At 45.5% G+C, this 21,088-nt stretch overlaps 1 protein-coding gene across 1 annotated transcript in view; it reads left to right on the forward strand.

Annotated features, from left to right (window-relative positions):
* Positions 1-21,088, forward strand: part of LOC8033550 (cubilin) — a 264,814-nt gene that overhangs the window by 163,924 nt on the left and 79,802 nt on the right. The window contains exons 34-40 of the mRNA XM_042291012.1: positions 6,493-6,603; positions 6,894-7,112; positions 7,174-7,306; positions 7,371-7,570; positions 7,638-7,816; positions 17,387-17,579; positions 18,843-19,061. Of these exons, the coding sequence (XP_042146946.1) occupies positions 6,493-6,603; positions 6,894-7,112; positions 7,174-7,306; positions 7,371-7,570; positions 7,638-7,816; positions 17,387-17,579; positions 18,843-19,061 (1,254 nt within the window). The remainder of the gene's footprint in view (positions 1-6,492; positions 6,604-6,893; positions 7,113-7,173; positions 7,307-7,370; positions 7,571-7,637; positions 7,817-17,386; positions 17,580-18,842; positions 19,062-21,088) is intronic.

Consider the following 21,088-nt stretch of genomic DNA (forward strand, 5'->3'; position numbering starts at 1 on the left):
CGAGGTGGTGCAAAAAAAATATTCAGTCAGGTTGATAGGGAACCAGCCGATCAAAATGAACTACGTGAACTTTCCGGCTTAGCAGGTGCCGAACCCGGTACACGACGTCGTTTAGTCGCTTGACAACTTCGTAGGCGCCTTCCCAATTGGGCTGAAGTTTCGGGCAGCGACCTGTGGTGCGGCGTGGCTGGTGCAGCCACACTTTGTCTCCAGGCTGGAGTATGCGACCCGAGCAGCTTTGGTTGTAGCGGGTTCTTGCACTTTCACTGCTCAGGTGCAGATGTCTTCGTGCAAAATCGTGCACACAGTTCAGTTTCGTTCGCAGGTGGCGGGAGTAGTCAGAGTAAAGAATTTGCGTGTTGTCTCACGCGATGGAAGCACTGTCGTGCTAAAAGTGATGTCCGCAGGCAGCCTTAGCTCCCGGCCCATTTACAACATCGCTGGCGAGTAGCTTGTCGCAGTATGAACGGCTGACCGGTAGGAAAGTAGGAAGAACGGAATTAGAGTGTCCCAATTGTCCTGATGCTGTTCGACGAAGAGCGAAAGGCATTGCTTGAGTGAGCGGTTGAGCCTTTCTACCATGCCATTCGACTGAGGATGCAAGGGCGGGGTTCTCGTCTTCCTAACTCCGAGTGTCTCACACATGCCCTTGAACACTTGCGACTCAAAAGTCCGACCCTGATCAGAATGAATTTCCAGTGGTACCCCGTATCTTGGAACGATGTCTTCCGTCAAGATCCAGGTTACAGTGTCTGCGTCGTACGTTCGTACTGGAAATACTTCTGGCCATTTGGTAAAGTATTCAGCAATGACTATGACGTACCGATTTTCTTGTGTCGTTTTCGGTAGTGGACCTACAACATCAATGGCCTCTCTTTCAAACGGGACACCGACGTTGTAGGTTACCATCCTCCCTCGGCTTCGTGATGGTGGCCCTTTACGCGGCGCACAGTGGTCGCACTTTTTACACCATTCGCGCACATCTCGAGTTGATCCAACCCAGTAGAGCCTTTCTCGAACTCGTTGTAGGGTCTTGTATATCCCAAGATGTCCGCCAGCAGGGCTGTCATGAAGTTCACGCAAGACGGTGTCGGCACGGACTTGAGGTAAAATGGGCTGAAGCGTGCTGTTTCTTCCGTCTTTGCTCTCCCAGCAACGACACAGCAATCCATCCTGTAGAATGAGGGAATCCCATTGTGTCCAGTATGCTTTCACGACGCTGTTGCATGGTGCAATCACGTTCCAGCTGGGTACTTCTCCCACCGCTTCCACTGCAAAATAGGCTGCAAATTGCTGTCGTTTTCTTGAAGCACAGGGAAAACATCTGCAGTCCAGTTTGTCGGGTCTTGGTCATCTTGCTGGGGTTCTACCATCGCAGGGCACGTTGTCATTTGGGAGGACGACAACGGTTGGCAGTCCAATGGAAGGCGCTGCTCGCTTTTCAGGCATGGGTGACCAGACAAGCAAGGTCGCCCATGCCCAAGCAAGGTCGCGCATGGCAGGCATGCCGCATGGCATGCCTGCCATGCCGGCGACCTTGCCAAACAAGCAAGGTCGCCGCGAAAGTGCGTCAGCGTTTCCATGTCCCGTGCCGGGTCTATGCTCAATCCTGAACTCGTATTGTGCCAGCCGCTCTACCCACCTATCTACTTGGCCTTCCGGGTTCTTGAAGTTTAAAAGCCAAGTGAGGGATGCTTGATCAGTCCTTAAAAGGAACTTTGTGCCGTACAAGTAACGATGGAAATGGGTCACGGCTTTTACAACTGCCAAGAGTTCCCTTCTCGTAACGCAGTAGTTCTGTTCTGCCCTGTTTAGAACTTTGCTATAGTACGCAATTAATTTTTCGGAGCCATCCTGAATCTGGGACAACATAGCACCCAAACCGACGTTACTCGCGTCGGTATCGAGGACGAACCTGCAGTCTGGTCGAGGAAATCCAAGAACTGGAGGGGCGCTAAGGGAATTCTTGAATGTGAGGAAAGAATATTGTGCGTTTACACTCCATTCGAACGCCGTATTCTGTTCTGATAAAGCGTACAGCGGTTTGGCAATTGCGGCGAAACCTTTTACAAATCTCCGGTAGTAGGTGCACAGTCCAAGGAAGCTTTTAACGTCGCGCTGATTTTGAGGTTGAGGCCGGTTTCTGACGCACTCTGTCTTCTCAGGGTCCGTCTCCATTCCTTTTTCAGAGACGATATGACCGAGATAATGCACTCTCTTTTGAAATGGAACGCATTTATTGGCATTTAGCTTCAAGTTTGCCTTTCTCAGATGGTCAAATACGAATGACAAATTACAAAGTGCTCCCTGTAAAGTTTTGCCGTGCACAAGTATATCGTCCAGATAAACCAAGCAAACGTCGAGCGGCAGGCCCTTTAAAACCTGGTCCATGAGACGCTCAAACGTTGCAGGGGCATTACAAAGGCCAACTGGCATTACTTTGAATTGCCACAGACCATCTCCAGTAGAGAATGCCGTCTTCTCGCGGTCTCTTGGGTCCATTTCAACTTGCCAGTATCCGCTCCTGAGGTCTAATGTGGAAAACCAGGAAGACCCCGCAATCGCGTCGAATGTGCCATCAATCCTACGGAGTGGATAGGAGTCCTTCTTGGTGACATCGTTCAATCGTCGGTAGTCAACGCAGAACCTCGTGCTGCCATCTTTTTTCTTTCCCAAGACGACCGGCGACAAACACGGGCTCGATGAAGACTCAATAACATCTTGTTGTTGCATATCTTGGATCATCTGACCGACTTCGTTACGTTTTGCCAACGGAATTTGCCGGCGCTGTTGCTTAATCGGAGCTGAATTTGCTATATCGATGCGGTGTTGAGCAGCACCTGTCCGTCCGGTCTCCAAAGTAGAAGCAAACACATATCTGTATTTGTTGAGTAAACTCAGGAGATGTGTTTGTTGTGCTTGATCAAGGTGGCCTTTGGAGCGGTCTGCTAGATCCAGCAAGGAAGCCGGCATTCCTCTTTTGTCATATGGACAAGATCCTTTCGTGGGGGAGTAAAGCTCACAGCACGGGACCACTTCGCAATGCGACACCCCTTCTTCAGGTGGATAGGTTTATCCGTTAGGTTGGCAATACGGATAGGAACCTTTTCGTTGCCAAAATCTATTAGCGTTCTTGCTATAATGATTCCTGGAACAGTATCGCACGTGGCGTCTCCTTCAGCGACCACAATATTATCCGAGCAGTTATTGCCGTCCGTCACCCAGATAACGTTTTCGCTTTGTGGAGAAATCAAAGTGGACTTGGAGCATAGAAGGAATCCACCGCCGTTTTCTAAAATTGCTCGTTGGCCGTACAAGACGACGTGTTCGTCACTTACGTCCAATGTGTGACTCTTGAGATCCAGTGAACAACCATTCGCCTGTAGAAAATTGAGTCCAAGGATGCATTCCTCAAATATTTCAGCCACAAAAGCAACTTGCAGAAACTTTTGCGTGCCAAAAAGAAATGTAAGTTCACATCACGCCGTGGTTGGCGCAGTATCTCCTGTGACAGTGCGCAGTGAGCACCCAGAAAGGCGTTTGTAAGATATTACGGGTGTCTTTATTCGTTCATATACATCTGTTCTTACGATTGTGGCGTTGGCTCCGGTGTCAACAAGCATCTTGCATGATACACCTTGTATTTCTCCATCCACAAAAAGCCCGTCTTTGTCAGCTTGTAACTTTTGAACTTGCAGCGTTGGGACCGGCTCTTTCTTTTCTTTCTCAGCCGAGATTTGACCGGTACGCTCGGCTGGAATTAGTTTTCCGGACTGGAATAGCCTTTTTTTACTTTACTACGCCAGCTGCAATATCTCTGGATGTGGCCTTTTTGGCCGCAGCGCCATCATGTTGGAGATGGCCTCTGATGTGGTGGCATCCATGTTGCCTCGTGAGAAGTGTGCCGATCCGTGTTGAGAAGCGGCACTGGATGTAAAGCAAACGACGTGCCTGGCTGATAACCACCTGGCACAGTGACCCGCCGGGTGGCTGTTACTGCCCTCGTCGTTTCCTCTACCTCCATAGCTCGTGCAACAGCGTCACGCATGCAGGCAGGTGACGACAGGCGGACAAACTGTTGTACTTCAGTGTCTCCGATTGCGTCTAAAAAGTGTTCCACAGCCACAGAGTCCAGTGTCGCAGTTGTGCAGCCTTGATACGAGAGTCGCGTAAGCCTCTCGATGCCAATGGCCAGTTCAGACAACGATTCGTTTCGTCCTTGTATCCGCGTTCGGAGAGTGGCGTGGTAGAGCCGCCCGAGGTGCTTCTTACCGAAGCGCCCTTCGAGTGCTTCCTCAAGCGCCTTGTAGTCCCGCTGGTTGCCACAAGGAAGGTTCTGAAGCAGCTCCAAAGCTGATCCTCGGAGTGTAGATGCCAGGAACGCTCCTCGCGATGCGGTAGTCCAATCGTTTAAGTCCGCGACGAGATCAAAATGCACTTGAAAGGCATTCCAGGGGCTGCGTCTATCATAGGTGTCGAGCTTGACAATCATCTGCTGTGAAGCCAAAGCCAGCTGTTCTTTAGCATCCCCCGAAGGAAGTATCTGCTCTCTGTCATCATTTTCGGTTTCTGCTGGGGCTTGCAAGGAGAGATCTGCCGCGCTAGCAGTGCCGCTTTCGCTCGTACCTTCAGTAGTCTCGCCGGACCGCGATGGTGGGTGCAGCGCTACTCGAGGTCCCGTAAATTGGCGTGATGACTCGGTCCCAGGATGATGCTGGAGTTGCGCGGAAACCTCCGGACGTAGCTCTGCTAAAGCTCGCCGGTCTTCTCCTCGGTGACGATTCTGCTCCTCTCGCAAGCTGGCCAACGAAGCTTGTAGCGTGCCGATCGCTGTCATGACCAGGTCAGGCTGAGAGGTGTTGGGATCTTCCATAATCCCACTTCAGACACCAATTGTTAGGAAAATCAAGACGGTTTAAAATCCCAGCGTTCGGCGTTCAACGTTCATCGCCATGCGTCCTTTTTCTCGCGCCTTCTTCCTGTCCTCCTTTTCGTCGTCTTCTCATTCGCAGCACCGCCACAACAATATATATATATATATATATATATATATATATATATTGTGAACGAAGAGGGGAGAAAATGATTATTGAATTTATTGCATTAAAGTTAGGGAAAAGGCAAAGAGAAAAGGAAACAATTTTTCGCCAGCTCTCTTTCCCTTTGCCCTTTCCCTAACTTTAATGAAAGAAATTCAATAATCACCTTCTCCCCTCTTCGTTCACAATATTACAACGGCTGCACTTGTCAGTCTTCACTCATTCTCATTGTTTGTTTATATATATATATATATATATATATATATATATATATATATATATATATATATATAGATATAACGGGCATGGTGGCGGGAGGCCGAAGGCGTGGATATAAAACTTCTCAGTTTTATATATATATATATATATATATATATATATATATATATATATATATATATATATATATATATATAATTTTTTGTTTGTTTTGCAAGTAAGATTACTAGCATTCATGACCAAGCATGTTCTGATATTGAACAAAATGGCGAGGGAGAATTTCTTTTTTCAGCGCGCATCGTAGTTTTACAGAACAGTGGAACAGGCAGCTCTGATTGTACCGCACGCCCCGCTTCTTGGTGTTTTAACTTATATCGGCCGCACTAATGCCCACTTGGGAGCCCTTTAAAGACTGTCAAATAATTTATTCTATACGCATGCTTGTTACTAGGAGATGCAGCTCACGTAGCACGAAACATTTTTGTTTTCTACGAATTATAGGCAAAGGATAAGCAACATATTTCTGACTTTATGAATGGCTCACGTGGTCACCGGGAAAACGAGGCCGATCAGTCGACAAACTATAATATAAGTTTCGGGCGTGCTTCGTGGCGTCTGTGTGTGCTGTTTCAGTGTAGACAAAACTGTACGTTATGTGTTTTTATCCAAATTGTACTTGCAATTGAGAAGTAATTGTGTTGTGTTTATGTTTACTCAGCGGGTAGTTAGTGAGCCCCAAAGGGCGTTGGCCGGCTTGCTATACAAGCAGCGTCTTAGCTGCGACAGCGTAAAAGAAAGCTTGCCAAGCCTCGTGTCCGCAAGCGCTTGAGACTCGACTTGAAACGCCAGTGCTCTAGCTTTGGCAGTGCTTTCTTTCACTTTGTCCTAGCAGAGACGCTGTTTCTAGAAAGCCGACCCTGCTGTCTTGGCTGTATACATAAGAAATTTTACCGCCGCACTACGACTGCTATCCTGGGGTCTCTGAAGTTGCCTTTAAAAAGTGACCGCACAGAGAAACAACAAACAAGCTGTATACTCGCATTTCACTTTAGCGAATCCCATCTGAACGCTGCTGGTCGAACAAACTTAAGGGCGTCAGTTAAGACCTTAAAAACTCTGAAACAACCTAAGATGAGTCCGTGTAAATGTACTTACCGTGTAGCATTCCATAGGACAAATACGTATCATAGTCCATAAGCGAGGGCGTTGTTATAGTGCACTGCTGCATGCGCAGGGTGTGGGGCCACGTTGGATGCTGACAAGGGCGGCGCCATCGCCACCATGGGATATCCGTACTTCAGCGGCGACGGCACGTGCAACTGGATTATTCGCACGGCTCAAACTGGTCAGTATCGACTGCTTCCTTTTCCTACACTTACATCCGCGCTCGCCAGGACTGCATCTCTGTTCCTATATTCCATTCCCCCCTGTGTTGACCGAGCGGTGGAAGCTACGTGCCCGCCGGACCAATCAGCCGCCTCCCTTTCATGATCTGGCCCTGCTCTCGGTGCGTGGGTACGAGCAGGAGTCACGTGACTAAAGATTGACGTACCAACAAACACTTAGCTTCCCCCGCACGGCCAGCTTAGAGGTGAACAGAGTATAGCGTACTCAGGGGGAGGGCGGCGCACGCAGGCGAGCGAGTCACGCTCACGCCGACCCACGTCTCGCTGCCGGAGGAGCACTGCACCCAGTTCAACGTGACAGTGCGCGACGGGGACACAGCAGAGGCACCGCTACTGCAGACCCTCTGCTCGAACCAGGTGCCTCCAAGCATCGTATCCAGGGGAGGCGCCTTGCACGTGCACGCCTACCGGGCCGTCTTCAGGGCCACGTACGGAGCCTTCTTGAGCGGTAAGCCGTCCTGGACACATCTGAAAGTGCGGCAGGGGCCGATGCACCGCCCGAATTACAGACTGCGGGGCAACCATTACATCCCTGGCGGGCTCCTTCGCGAGCCCCGACCACCCGGACAGCTACCCGCGCTCCAGAGACTGCGTGTGGACTCTGTCGGCCGCCAGAGGGAACATGATGTCCGTCAGCTTCATGTGAGTCGCTGCCCAAAAGACAATCCTCTATGCGAGCTTCTCGCCTTACTGTCTCTATTTGCAGATCCTGGGAGCTTGAAGACAGTGAGTTCTGCAACAAGGACTACGTGGAAATTCGCGAGAAAAACGCCGCAGGAAGGCTCTTCGGGCGCTTCTGTGGTTCCTCACTGCCCGGTAACCTGAGCCTTGCCAATGGCTTCTGGATCAAGTTCCACTCGGATGACGATGGCGTTGCTGCTGGATTCCGAGCACAATTTGAGACCGGTAGGCGCTTCTACAGCAAAGTAATATTCGTGTCTTACAAATCTTTTCTTTTTTTTTTTTTTTGCAGCCCGGAAGGTTGAGCTTGAAGGATCGTATGGCGAGATCGAGTCACCGCTTTACCCACGAGAAGACGTCTTCGTCGGTTCTTTTGCGTGGATCGTACGTGTTCCTGACGGCACTTACCCACGGATCAGCTGGAACAGCCTCTCCATCTACCCGGAAGACTGCCAAAACAGATATATTCAGGTACCCTCTGTTTTCGACCTCTACCAGAGAGCAACCGATTCGCTTGGCTCGTGAGCGAATCCTCCACATTATTGTTACGGCGCCGCAGGAAACATGACGATGGCGACTGGTAGCCAACAACGTTTATTAAAAAAATTGGCTTGCTCTTTATGTTTATACAGCCTTGATGGAGATGCGCCTCAACGGGTAATCGGTCTCTTAGCTGTAGATGAGAAATTTAGCCAGTGCAGTACAACCGCTAACCTGGGGTTTTTAACGTGCATCACGCAGTAGTGATCACACGAACGCGTGCCGGTACGAAACTCATCCAGATCGAAACGGGCGGGGGCGGCGGGGATTGAACCCAGGAGGTTCCCAGCGCAAGCTTTCGCTCCACGGTCCGAGCTGAGACGCGTTAGCCCACTCGGCCACTTCCTCCCCACAACGTTTATTCCTGCGCAGCTTGCGCTTTATATCGTAGACAGGAGAGGGGAAGGAGAGAGGGAAAGGGAGAGAGGAGGCGGACAGATAAGGTGACAAGCGCCGCCGTGCTTGTAGCGGCGAGGCCGATCTGCAACAGTCTTCTCCCTCCTAGGGGGAAAACCGTACTAGGGCTCTCCTGGTTCGAGTAGGTCGCTGCAGGCCTGGCGCCGCCTCCGGCTGCGGGAGACGTGGCGGACTGGGAGCGCTTTCCGGTGGACTTTCGGGAAGCCGGGGCTGACTTGATCGAGGTGTCTGTGAAGGACGTTTCCCTCGTTGCCGTCGGCGGTGACCATGCGTGCGCCGTCCGTAGACTGCACTTTAGCTGGTGTTTATGGTTCACCTCTTTTAAAATTTCGCACCCATACTGGTTCCCCTGTGTGGACAGGATCGTTGGTATAAGTGTCGTTCCGATGACCGACCCGTGAAGGGGGGGGGGGGGGGGGGTGTACAACTGCGTTATCTAGTCTTGAGCGCAGCTCGTATCCCATTAGCTGCATGGCCGGGGTCTTGCCACCTGCGGAAGGTGTCCGACGGTACCCATGCAGCACCCTTGCTAAACGAGTCTGCAGCGACCTTTGCTTGTTTTGCTTAAGCCCCTGTCTTACTGTGTGGACGGCGCGCTCCGCCAGCCCATTATATTGGGGGTGGTAAGGTGGCGTACGGAGGTGCGCGATGTTATTCAGCCGCAGAAACTTTCCAAACTCTTCACATGTAAACTGTGGGCCATTGTCGAATACAATGGCTTCTGGCAGCCCGAAGGTGCTAAATACCGTTCGCAATGCCTCAACCGTAGTAACCCCATTGGCACTTTTCATGGGCACCGCCTCAATCTACTTCGTGTGTGAATCTACCACAACTAACAACATAAAACCATCCACTGGTCCCGCAAAATCAATGCGCAATCTGGACCAGCGTCGCCCCGTCTCTGGCCACGGAACAGGTGTTTGTCTTGGTGGCATCGGCGCGGCCTGCACACAATTATGGCATGTCTTTACGAGTCGCTCAATATCTTGGTCAATGCCCGGGTACCACAGCATTGAGCGAGCTAGCGTTTTCATGGAGCCCATTCCCTGATGTGTGTCATGCAGTAGTCGTAGCATTGCTGGTCTGGCCACTTCCGGCACAACCACGCGATGGCCCCAATGCAAAAGCCCATGACTAACAGTCATCTCGTCTCTCCTGTCAAAGTAGGGTTTTAAACGGTTGTCCTCTTGTGCTAGACGAGAAGGCCAGCCTTCCTGTACACACTTCCGCACCTTCACGAAACCAATGGGTCCCGTTGTTCGGTCACAACAGTCTCTTACCGGTTCCCCCGGCAGCTGGTTGCGTGAGAAAAACTTGTACGACTGGGCCGTTTCGTTCAGTTTTGGCGAAAAATGTTGCTGCAGAAGATCGACCACTTCGCTGTACGGAAGTTCATTCACCTTTGCTGGAGCACAGCGTCCGCTGATGACGTCCACGGTGTTCGTGCTCAGCGCTGCGACGAGCAAGGCGCGTTTCTTCTTCGCGTCCGTCACCCCGTTGCCTTCGAAGAATGCCTCCAGTCGGATCTTGTAGGCGGGCCATTTGTCGACGGCTTCTTCGAACAGCGGCGGGCTTGAATAGCTCGCCATGTCTGCCGGGCAGAGCTGCCGAAGATTACGATCCCATCCTCGTCGCCACTGATACGGCGCCGCAGGAAACATGACGATGGCGACTGGTAGCCAACAATGTTTATTGCTGCGCAGCTTGCGCTTGATATCGTAGACATGAGAGGGGAAGGAGAGAGGGAAAGGGAGAGAGAAGGCGGACAGATAATGTGACAAGCGCCGCCGTGCTTGTAGCGGCGTGTCCATTCTGCAACAATTATCACTACGGAAGTTTGCATAAAAATGTCCCCCTTTCTAAGAATATGTGAACTCCGCACAGACGCCCGAGTAAGCATTCGGTAATGAAACATTCTTATCCATAAAAGAAAGTATGAGAAAAAAGGTGAGCAGAAATCATTCTTCCTCTTTCCGTCACCGGCCTTTTCACCCTCTCAATAGGTCATCCGTTGCCAGGCGTCCCTTCGGACCTCCGTGCCTGTACGACTGCCCGTTGAACCACGTTGCTGCAGAAATGTTAGGTGGTTCGACGTTCCGACTGCTCGACGTCACTGTTTGGAAACAGGACATCACCCCCTTCGCTAAAGACACAGATTGACAGAAAGAATCGCCAACCGGTAGTTTTCTGTCAAGTCATATGGAAAGGTATTTTGCAGCTTGTATTGCTGCAAACTATGGTCACGAACAACTTAAACAACGCTGGGCATGGCAAGGCATCCTCTCATCGCTGCTTAGCCGATGAAATTGCAGAATTAGCCGGAAAGAAGAACGAATCAAAAAGCAAGAAATACTAACATAATGAGCCCTGCGTTTTTCAAATTATCAGGGACTAGAGAAACTTCAAATGCGTCTGCAAAATATATTTTTTTTATACTAGTTTGATTACCACCGTTTGCACATTTGAAAAGTAATGCGCTCGTTTTCTAAAGTAACGAACCCATGCATAGTGCATATTGGACGATTAGCTAAACTTGGACTGATATGAACATTGGAACGTCTGTGCAACGCATGGCATGGGTTGGCTTGAACTTTAGATTTGCAAAATCTTGCGTCAATGTAATTCCAAGTCTCAGTCTTACTTTATAAACCTTGAAGTAAAATTATGATCTTTATAAAGAAAGTTTTTATATAAATAACGCGAGTTTGTATTTCGTCTAATTACGGATGGCTATATGAGCTAATTTCACCAACAATTCAATTTATTTTCCTCTTCTGGGGTCACGTCTTGTTGGCTGCAACCCAAAGAATCCGTAAAAATGCCACAGAAGGCCTAAAACGTCTCGCCACTTAGTGGTGCACATAAAAAGCCAATAAAAATCCTGGTGCATTTAAAGCAAAAACAATTAAAAACTAAAATTCAAACTCGCGGAAAAGGAAGGCACTAGGCTAAATTAAAAAGAAAGTTTTTCTCATTTATTTGAGAAAGATAAAAATAATTCGCCTTGCTTTATTTTAGAACCATTGGCTTTATTTTTAGAATAATCACCGAATTCTTTAAGGGTATATTGTAGTGTAAAACTTGTTTTAATACACTGGCAATCAGAATTTTGATGGTGCTAGTTCTTCCATTTTATAACCTTTCTGATCAAGTAATTACTCAAAAATCGCTTACTCCGCACTTTTGTTTTAAGTTTTTTTTTTCGTTTTTTTTTTTTTTTTTTAAATTTTAAACGGGATGAATTAGACGGTGCAAAGTTAGGGCTATCACTGGCCAATGCAGTTGAACTTGACGTACAGCCACTTTTTTCCTTCTTTCACACTCGTTCGAGCATCTACAAAATAAAGGCACGATTTCCGTGCTTGACAGACGGGCATCTTTCATAATCCATCTATAAATTTCTACTGGTTCTATTGTAGTTTTTTTTTTCCACCAGAACAAATTGGATAAATAAGGGCACCTCATTCATTTAACACTTACTCAGTAGCTTCATCTTTTTCCAAGCGTTGCAGCGTATGTGCTTTGTTTGTCTGATGATGATGATCATGCTTGTGACTCTCCCCTTTGATTTTTGTGCCCAAACCTGTTGACGTCATTGTAAACTATATTATTTTGGGGTCCAGCAATTTTCTAGTCTTCGCTTCGTCGTTCTCACGATCCATCGAACGTAGCCTCTGTGGTCTGTCAGTGGGTGGTGGGCTTTGGATAATGGTCGACGGCCAGTAATGATGAGCGCCATCTGGCGGCGCAACTGCCGGGTGGCATACATTGCAAAGTGGCTGGGTTCGTTTGGCGTTTGGACTGATAAATTAGAGAAGCTTACTTTGTGAGTTACCCCTCGTATACAACCATCATATCAATAAAATCAGGAAGGTCATTCTAAGCACGGATTCAACATGAAACAGAGGAAGTAATATAAAATTTAGTCTTTTCAACTATATGACTGAAGCTTTTAAAATTTTTTAAAAAAAGTGCCTTCTCTAGGAAAGTCATGTAAAGAAAGAGGTTGAATATGGCTTGCTCTAATTAGGTTTATAAATCAGGTACATCAGAAAAATATTTGCTGGGTAATTATTTTTCTTTATATTGACGTAGTTTCTAAAAATAGACGTTTTAAAATGAACACATTTTTTTTTTTCGAAGTAACGGTACATCGGCAACGATGGTGAAAGCCGGTGCACGCGCGTAAAGTGGTATGTCTTGCAAATTAATTTTCTAAAATTCTCTAATTAACTCCTCACACTAGGTAAGTCCCAAAAGCAACAATTTATAGCGCATCGTACAAATGCACCCGAACACATATTGCAGAACAGTTTAATGACGGGTTTCGATTTTCAAGTGCGGGCCAAAGATCGGCAGTACTTCGAATGCGAGAGTTGGAGAGACATATATATGATAGTTTCAATATTTTTTTTATATTTTTATTTTATATTTGAAATTGTATTTAAATTCTGAAAACTGGATATTTTATATTCACGTGTAATCAAAGTAATTCTGGCACTCGTACGATGTAAGTAAAACGTTAGGAGCTTAAAAGAAAAAGAAAGGTGACGTTATAAAACGGTTGTAAGAAAAAAATGGTCCAGGACAAAATAATCCTGGGCGAAATTGTCCCGGACAAAATGTTCTTAGCCGAAATTGTCTCGGACAAAATGGTCCCCAATGTGATTCAGGACAAAATGATCCCAAGTGATTCGTCGACACTTTGAGCGCTCTTTAATAGTTTTAGTGAACTGCGACTCTGAAGCGTTATTCAACACATCTGTAATGTTTGTTTTTATTTAATCAAGCATTTCGTGATAAATGTTAGGAGCCTGAAAGTTCAATCAATTTGCATTATCTCTCACTCAACTCTATGGCTTCTCTTCACATACGTCAGGGCACTGTGCAAAGTTGGAGATTGGAAGTCCCTACACAATTTTATGGTAGAAGCAGAGTCTTTTTCAGGCACCACACCTTTATCTCTGCCCCCTACGCGGTGATCCAGCGAAACAAATACAAAAGACGTACGCGTAGACCAAAAAATGCAAAGTCGCGACGCACTCTCTGCGATTGAACTAGCAGATGATAACACGCACAAAAAAAGTTGACAAACACCATTACTATTGTTTGGATTTCAGCACGTCTTGATTCGTCCTATTTCCTCACAGTGTCGGCCGCATTATGACTTTAGTAAAACGTAGCATAAGCGTGGTCCCATCGTTTGTGAATAGTCACATCATTTGTAAAAGTAATTTTTTTTTTAATTAGCGCAAGCGCTTACTATCCGGGGTCACGCCTTGACCGATTAGACATTGCCGGCTACTGGTTTCGAATTCGCTGAACTAGGTAGGCAACAGCGGTTGCTAATTTAATTCCCATGCTAGTTATGAGTTGCGGCAAAAACGTAGCACGTCATCTCAGCTTACAAATGTCGGAAAGGGCCCGTCTTCTAAGATATCTATGGAACCAGTCTTCCCCATCGTGACAGGCTGCACCGTATATATAATGGGAGTGATGGAAGATAACAAGTGCAGCCGGGGTAATATTGTGAACGAAGAGGAGAGAGAGTGATTATTGAATTTATTGCATTAATGTTAGGGGAAGAAAAAGAGAAAGAGCGCTGGCGAAATATTGGGCCGGGAGCGGGGGCTGAATTGGCAACCTTCGCTTATCCGGGGCGATGCCTTGACCAATTAGATCATCCCGGCCACTGGTTTTGACGGACTCAATTTTTTGACCAGCTCTCTTTTGACTGATGGTTTCGAATTCGCTTAACTGGGTAGGTGACAGCCGTTGCTGATTAATTGTTCATGCTAGTTCGGAGTTGCATCAGTGACGTAGGACGTCATTCCAGCTTGCCAACGCCGGAAACGGACCGTCCTCCTATTCGTCTTCATGGGGAAGAGAAACAGATACCTTAGAAGACGGACCCTTTCCGACATTTGCAAGTTGAAATGACGTGCTACGTCACTGCCGCAGCACGAAACTAACATATGCATTAAATCAGCAATGAATGTCGCCTACCCAGCTGAGTGAATTCGAAACCAACAGTCAACAGAGAGCTGGTCAAAAGTTGCGTCCGCCGAAACCTGCGGCCGGAATGGTCTTATCGCTCATGGCGTCGCCCCGGATAGGCAAAGGTTGCGGGTTTGATCCAAGCCTTTGGCCTAACTTTTCGCCAGCTGTCTTTGCCTTTCCCTCCCCCAAACATTAATGAAATAAATTCAATAATCACTCTCTCCCACCTTCGTTCACAATATTACTACGGCAACACTCGTCGATTTTCCCTCACTACCATTATATATATATATATATATATATATATATATATATATATATATATATATATATATATATATATATATATATATATGGGTGATTTCATCTCAAATTGGGCAGGCTAAAAGAGCCTAATTCTCAATTTCGACGAAAAAAAAATATGTGATTTAGGGGCATTTCTCGAATGGAGGGCGCAAACCTCATGTTCCCCAGATTTTTGTTCTCGAGTTACAAAGCGTGGAAGCCGCAGTGGCAGAAACTAGTGTTTTTGCCTGCCGTCGCAGGTCACGTGTTTGACACTTTCTGTTGGCGCTAGTGTTTTTTCTACACCATTTTAACTTTTCTCCATTATTTCATAGGTACTATAAAGATACCTTGATGTATTCAAATATTTGTAATAATTTGATTGTTTTTACATACAAAATACTAACAACAATCTGAACCGATCCACCGGAACGCTTCGAAGCAGCTGTATACACGGGCTACGATGTGCCACACACAAAAACAAAAGAAGAAAACAATGCTAAGAGAGAGAAGAACAAAACAACGACAGGTTGCTACCTTTGGGCCCACATACAGTCGCCCGTGTTCAAGGAGCCAAGCCGGCTTCGTAACGTCGGGCACAGTGAAGGAATTGGTTAGAGTCTACTAAGTACCCTGAACTTATTACTTACCTAACCAGGCGGAGTTCCGCCGAAATGTTTACTTTTAAGACTTATTTTTGGGCATGACTCTAGAAAGGCCTGGGCCTGATTAGATATAGCTTTTAGAAAATCTACGCTGTCTGCTACTTTTTTTATTTAAAAACTCGCAACTTTCCAAAATTGTGCGAGACCTCCAGTCGGTTCTTTGGTTTATTGTAGTTTGTCAAAATTATTTCTTACAAAGTTCAAGGAACGGGTGCTCTGGTTTCTGGACGAACTTCCACCTGGCAATTAATTGCCTCACAAGGATATGACCTAAGCCAAGACCACCATCTTCGATAGAACGAAATAAATCAGTTCGTCTCATGGGTTCGTAGGAAGACCTCTAAATGAATGTGGCAAATACCCTATTGGACATATTGACCGTCGTCCTCGAACAGTGTATGACCTAAAGGATGTTAGTCAGTTTCGACAAAAAAAGACGTTGCAAATGGCAGCTCGACCAATTATCGAAAGGTACCTCATGTTCGACATGCACGCAGTCGATTTAACACTTATGCCGACCCTGCCCACATAGACTTCGGGTTGTCCATAGCACTTAAAGGTACACCTAAAAGTTTTGGTTTGCTTGTTGATCATGTAATGTCTACAGATCTAGGTGGCATTGTCCCCACTCCCCACACCAAGAGTCACAACTTTTGTCTTTGTTAATAGCAGCGCCAGACGTAGCACAGAAATCTGAAACACATGTCATTGCGTTTAGTATGCTAAGTGTATTGGAACAGACCAGCACCACATCGTCTGCATATGCGAGGAGTTTCACCTTGCAACCGCGGATACGAAAACCTCGACTAGTGTTGTTGTTTATGATGTTTCTGCAGAGTGGTTCCAAATACAAGTCAACCCTGACAATCCTGACATACCAAGCATTGAACTTGAATGGTCTTTGAGAGAGATCCGTTAATAACCCACTTAGTCGTAATATCGTTGCAACAAAGTTCCACGCCTGTCTCAATTGTTTCCCCTACTTGTATATGCTTCAGAAGAGTAAAAAGGAAAGGATGTTCCACTCTGTCAAAGGCTTTTGAAAAATCAATTTGCAATATTGCAGCTGTATCACAAATTATTTCACATATTTCTAATAGAAACCGTACAATATGAAGGTTTGTTTGGCTATTTCTTTTTAAGGAAAAAGTTTGGTGATCTCCTACAACCGAGGATATCACACTTTGGAATCGAGCAGCTTTTGAAAAATCAATTTGCACTATTGCAGCTGTATCACAAATTATTTCACATATTTCTAATAGAAACCGTACAATATGAAGGTTTGTTTGATTATTTTTTTTTAAGGAAAAAGTTTGGTGGTCTCCTACAACCGAGGATATCACACTTCGGAATTGAGCAGCGAGCAGGGGGCCCATATTTATAATCAAAATTTAGAAAGCTAATTGGTCTGTAGCCACCGCTTTGCACGGGGGGGTGAGAAAGCGCGAGAAAGGGGCGAGCGTCGAGAGGGTATGGCTTGGGGAAGCCACGGGCCTGACGTCATGGCCTCCCCAGGTTTTCTGACCTCCTTGCTCTTTCCATCCCAACAGTATTGAATAATTCGGAACAAAAAGAATTAAACATCAAAAATCTAAAAAAAAACATTTAATCTAGCAAAAAAAAAAACTGAAAAGCTCCAAATGTGGGGCTTAAATTAGCTTGAAAAAACACCACTCTAAATTTCAAAAACAAATTAACTCCAAAAACAAAACAAAACATCCTAGTTATAACGAGCACGCCCCGCATCGCAATTCTGTCATCTCGAATGAACCCTTTTAAAAAAAATGTGCGCCTTTCGGTAGCTGCTGCGTGGATTATCCGAGGTCAGCTTATTTTGGGGGTTGATCTTTGAACATAAAAAGTAAACACAAGCACTTCGGCAGCTCTTGGCGAGTACTCGGGTTCAATTGTATTCGACACGAGTTCTGCGTCAGCGCTCGGCATAAACTCGGGTCCAATCGCACGCTTCTCGCAGGAAGTGATGCCCAAATATGTCGGCCGCCAGTGTTGCGTGACGAGTTTTTGAAAAGGGTCTTTCGTATGTGTGATGCTCTAACATCCTGCGCGTCCAGTGGCACAAAGACGGTGCAGGTTATAGCAGACCGTCAGTGGCGGGGCGTACTATATACCGCAGGTTCTGGACGGCGTGGAAGAAGGCTCTCCGGAGGTCGGCCGCTACTGCGGTCACCGGGTGCCCGAGCCGCTGCTGCTGCGCTCTTCGGGAGCCCTGATTCGATTCGAGCCGAACAACGCCTACGCCCGCTGGAGGATGCGCTGGGAGGCCGTGAACGCCACCTTCATACAGACCCTGCCCACTCTCAGCACGGGTGAGGGTCCATCCCCGCACCAAAAGTGTGGCCCAAGGATGCTAAGGATGTTCGAGCAACACGATGCTGGAAATTATAGCAGCACCCTAGGGAAGGTTTTTACGAACAACAAGCTTACAAGATACAAGTTCCACCTGCTGTTCTTACCTGCAAATACAGTCACAATGAATCACGCACTGGAGAAAAATCACCGCCCTGGACTTGACAACTTAAAGGCACTCGTTTCCCGGTGACCATATTTGCAATTACGAAAGTCACAAGTAGGTATGTTGCTGTCTTCTCGTCAATATTTCACGGAAAGCACATTCTAAGCTCAAGGAATTGGTCTCCGAGCGAAAAGTTTTAGTGCAGGCAATAATTACTTAACGCAGTCGCTAGAACTTCCGCTAAAGCCGTCTGAAAGGGTTTCGGTGAGACCAACACCTTTCAAAAAATTAAGGATGTTACATGCAACAGAACCATAATTTATGATTACAATGAATGTCTTACTCCAAATGAGAAAAAATAAAAGAGAGAGAGAGAAGAAATAAGGCTGCAAGAGGTTAAAGCACTTGCTGTACGCTTTTAGAAGACCGTTTTTAAACCCTTATAGATGTCTAATGCTCAAGCTAGAATCCACTGGCGGGCTACAAAAAGTGTGTTACACTATCAAAGGTAGGAAAAAGTGTGAATAATAGCAGAGGTTTTATTCAATGTTTCGATCAGAGCCTGTTTTTTTTTCAAGAGTCCTGCAATTATGATGTTATCAGTCTCCTGCTGTTCACAATTTTTTCCTACGCTTCGTACTGTCTGGTGAAGGGCTGTTTATTAACGCTTTAAGCTGTAAAAAAGTGTATTTGTTTACGAATTATAGAAGTAATTTAGTTTTTTGCCAAAATTGTACCCACATACACTGTCTATAGCATTGGCGATAGGACATAGTAACCATTTATTTGACCGATTCTTAGAAATATATTGACCCTATAATTACCGCATAAAATATGACAGGCACTTTTTTGTGAATGTAATATGATTCATAATACCGTGCTGTTGTGTTCTGCCAATAGTTTTTTTGCTTTGGTTGTTCAATACGTGTGTTTACCATTGCCTGCTAATGCAGTGTACTAGGGTGACAGGGCCTCGTCGGGTAGAGTTGATCGTTTATCCGTCTTTTCTACTTTTGTCCCGAAAAATTGCGTGCAAATGAAAGCAAAAAAAAAAAATTTTGTTACTGAGTACGTTCTGAGAGGGATCCACCCAAGACGTCGCTCGGCGTTCTTACAGGCTTCCCTTGCGGCGGTCGGTTGGAGCTGGCGAACGCGACGTCGACGCTGAACCTGACGACGCCGGGCTTCCCGTCCCGCTACAGCGAGGGCCTCAACTGCTCCTGGACTCTGGTGGCCCCCGCCAGGCGTCGGCTGCGTCTCCGAGTCACGGTGTTGCAGATGAGGAACTGGGACATTCAAGAGTCCTGCAATTATGACGTCATCAGCATACTCGATGGTAAGCTTCCCCGTCCCGACTGCCATCAACAAATTCGCGCGCAGTTTTTTTTTTTTAACGTGAAATTTTAGGAGCTAGGTTTTCAGGTGAAGTGAAGCCTCTAAAAGCGTAACCGAGAATTGTTCCGCTAAATTTAACGGGAGAAACTACGTCTAATGTCTTCATGTCACGTAACCTACACGCAAATTCAGTTCCCTAGCTGAATTTAGCGCAAGAAATAATGTCACGTGACATGATCACGTGACCTATACGGAAATTTAGCTTCCTCGCTAGATTTATCGAAAAATATGACGTCACGTGACCTCAAGATCAATTCAGTTTCCTGCTAAATTTAGCGGGCAAGTAGTGACTTAGTACCTCTAGCGCTATACCAAGAACATTTCACGCAGCAACACTACTGCAGGGCGATTTGCGACACATTTTTTTAGCTTTATCAAAACTGGCAGCTTAAATGTGAGATGTGTCGCCATTGATTTGTTTATTTGGCTTTAATATTGTTATTATTGATATTATTGTATTTACTAATTTATGTATTTGTTTATTTATATTTATTTATTTGAATGCGTACATCGCCTCAAGAGAGTGCTTAGTAGTGATGGTGCTGCATAAAATAAACCACACATAACAATGAAAACACAACTATAATCGTTTAGTTGAAATACAACGATTTTGAAAGTAGAAATATTGCAATTGTGAAACATATAAAACAACTTGCACATACACTTGTACTTTTTTTTTCAGAAACAGCAATGACAATTCAGTTTTTACTATATCTCTGAATAGACTATTCCAAATTTCAATTCCGTGAAACAAAACACACCTAAACACATCAGTACTTTTTCTGTTTTTCTTGTTTGTTTGTTTTTTCAGAAGGCATATACAAATAATTGGAAAGACAAATGGGTTCATAGCCAACTAGCTAGTGTGGGTTCATAAAAAAAATACTATTACCTGAGAGGCAGAGCCTTTACCATGTGAATTAAAAGACAAAATAAAAAGCAACTTAAGAGAACATGGACAGAATTTCTTTCGAACTATATTAATTAACTAAACGAAAGAGTGACCATGAGATGAAGATGGTTTAGGGAGAAAAGAGAAAATCGTGCTTCAGTGCTTTACTAAATTTATGCGAGTTTCGAAGAACAGCTGACAATGAGTTGCAAATTTTTGTACCAGTGAATTGGACTAGTCTTTCCCAGTATACGCTGTGGAGTTCTGGACGATCAAAAATCCCAGCAAAACTTGCGCTAGTTCGACGAGAACCTTTAACGAGTAATGTGGTTGGAAATGGGCTGTATGTAGTTACAATTCTATTGTAGGAATTTTGTGTCTTATAATATGCCGAAATGTTAGGATACGGAGCTGGTGAAATAAACTGCGTGATTCTTGTGGGCGTGAGATATGTGTCGTAGGTTGTACCCCAAGCTTCCGTACAATATGTGAGATGACTATGAAATATAAAGATATATATCATTTTGATTATGCGAAAGTTACAATACTGCCGAGTCCAGCAATATATAATATTCGTATGATAATTGTTGGCGAATACAAGCAATATGATTTCCTAATCTAAATGAGAATCCAAAATAACACACAAGTACTTAAATGTTGTTGCCTGTTCTATTGCAGAATTACCAAAGTAAATTTGACAGTTATCATTGTTCATAGGTTTTCTTCTGTGAGTGAAATATGACATATTTTGTCTTGCTTTTATTTAGATCGAGCCAACGTGTTATAGTTGCACCATTCTGGAACAAGAATTAGTTCATTAATTACTCTTTATGTTATCTAGAAAAAAATAGGAGCAATAAAGGGATCTGCCGTCAACATACACTATAATTTGTGAATTGGTAAGCAATTTGGAGAGATCGTTGACTTGTATTGAAAATATTACAGGACCAAGTTTGAATCCTTGTAGAATTTCTGCTGTGTTTGGCCTAGTAGAAGATTTTAATTGAACATAAAAACGAATCGACAGTGAGATGTTAAATGACTTTTAAGAAAACATAAAGGTGAGCCCCTAAAAC

The sequence above is a fragment of the Ixodes scapularis genome, unplaced genomic scaffold, assembly GCF_016920785.2.
Source record: "Ixodes scapularis isolate PalLabHiFi unplaced genomic scaffold, ASM1692078v2 PGA_scaffold0__279_contigs__length_252992795, whole genome shotgun sequence".
In the NCBI taxonomy this organism is placed as follows: domain Eukaryota; kingdom Metazoa; phylum Arthropoda; class Arachnida; order Ixodida; family Ixodidae; genus Ixodes; species Ixodes scapularis.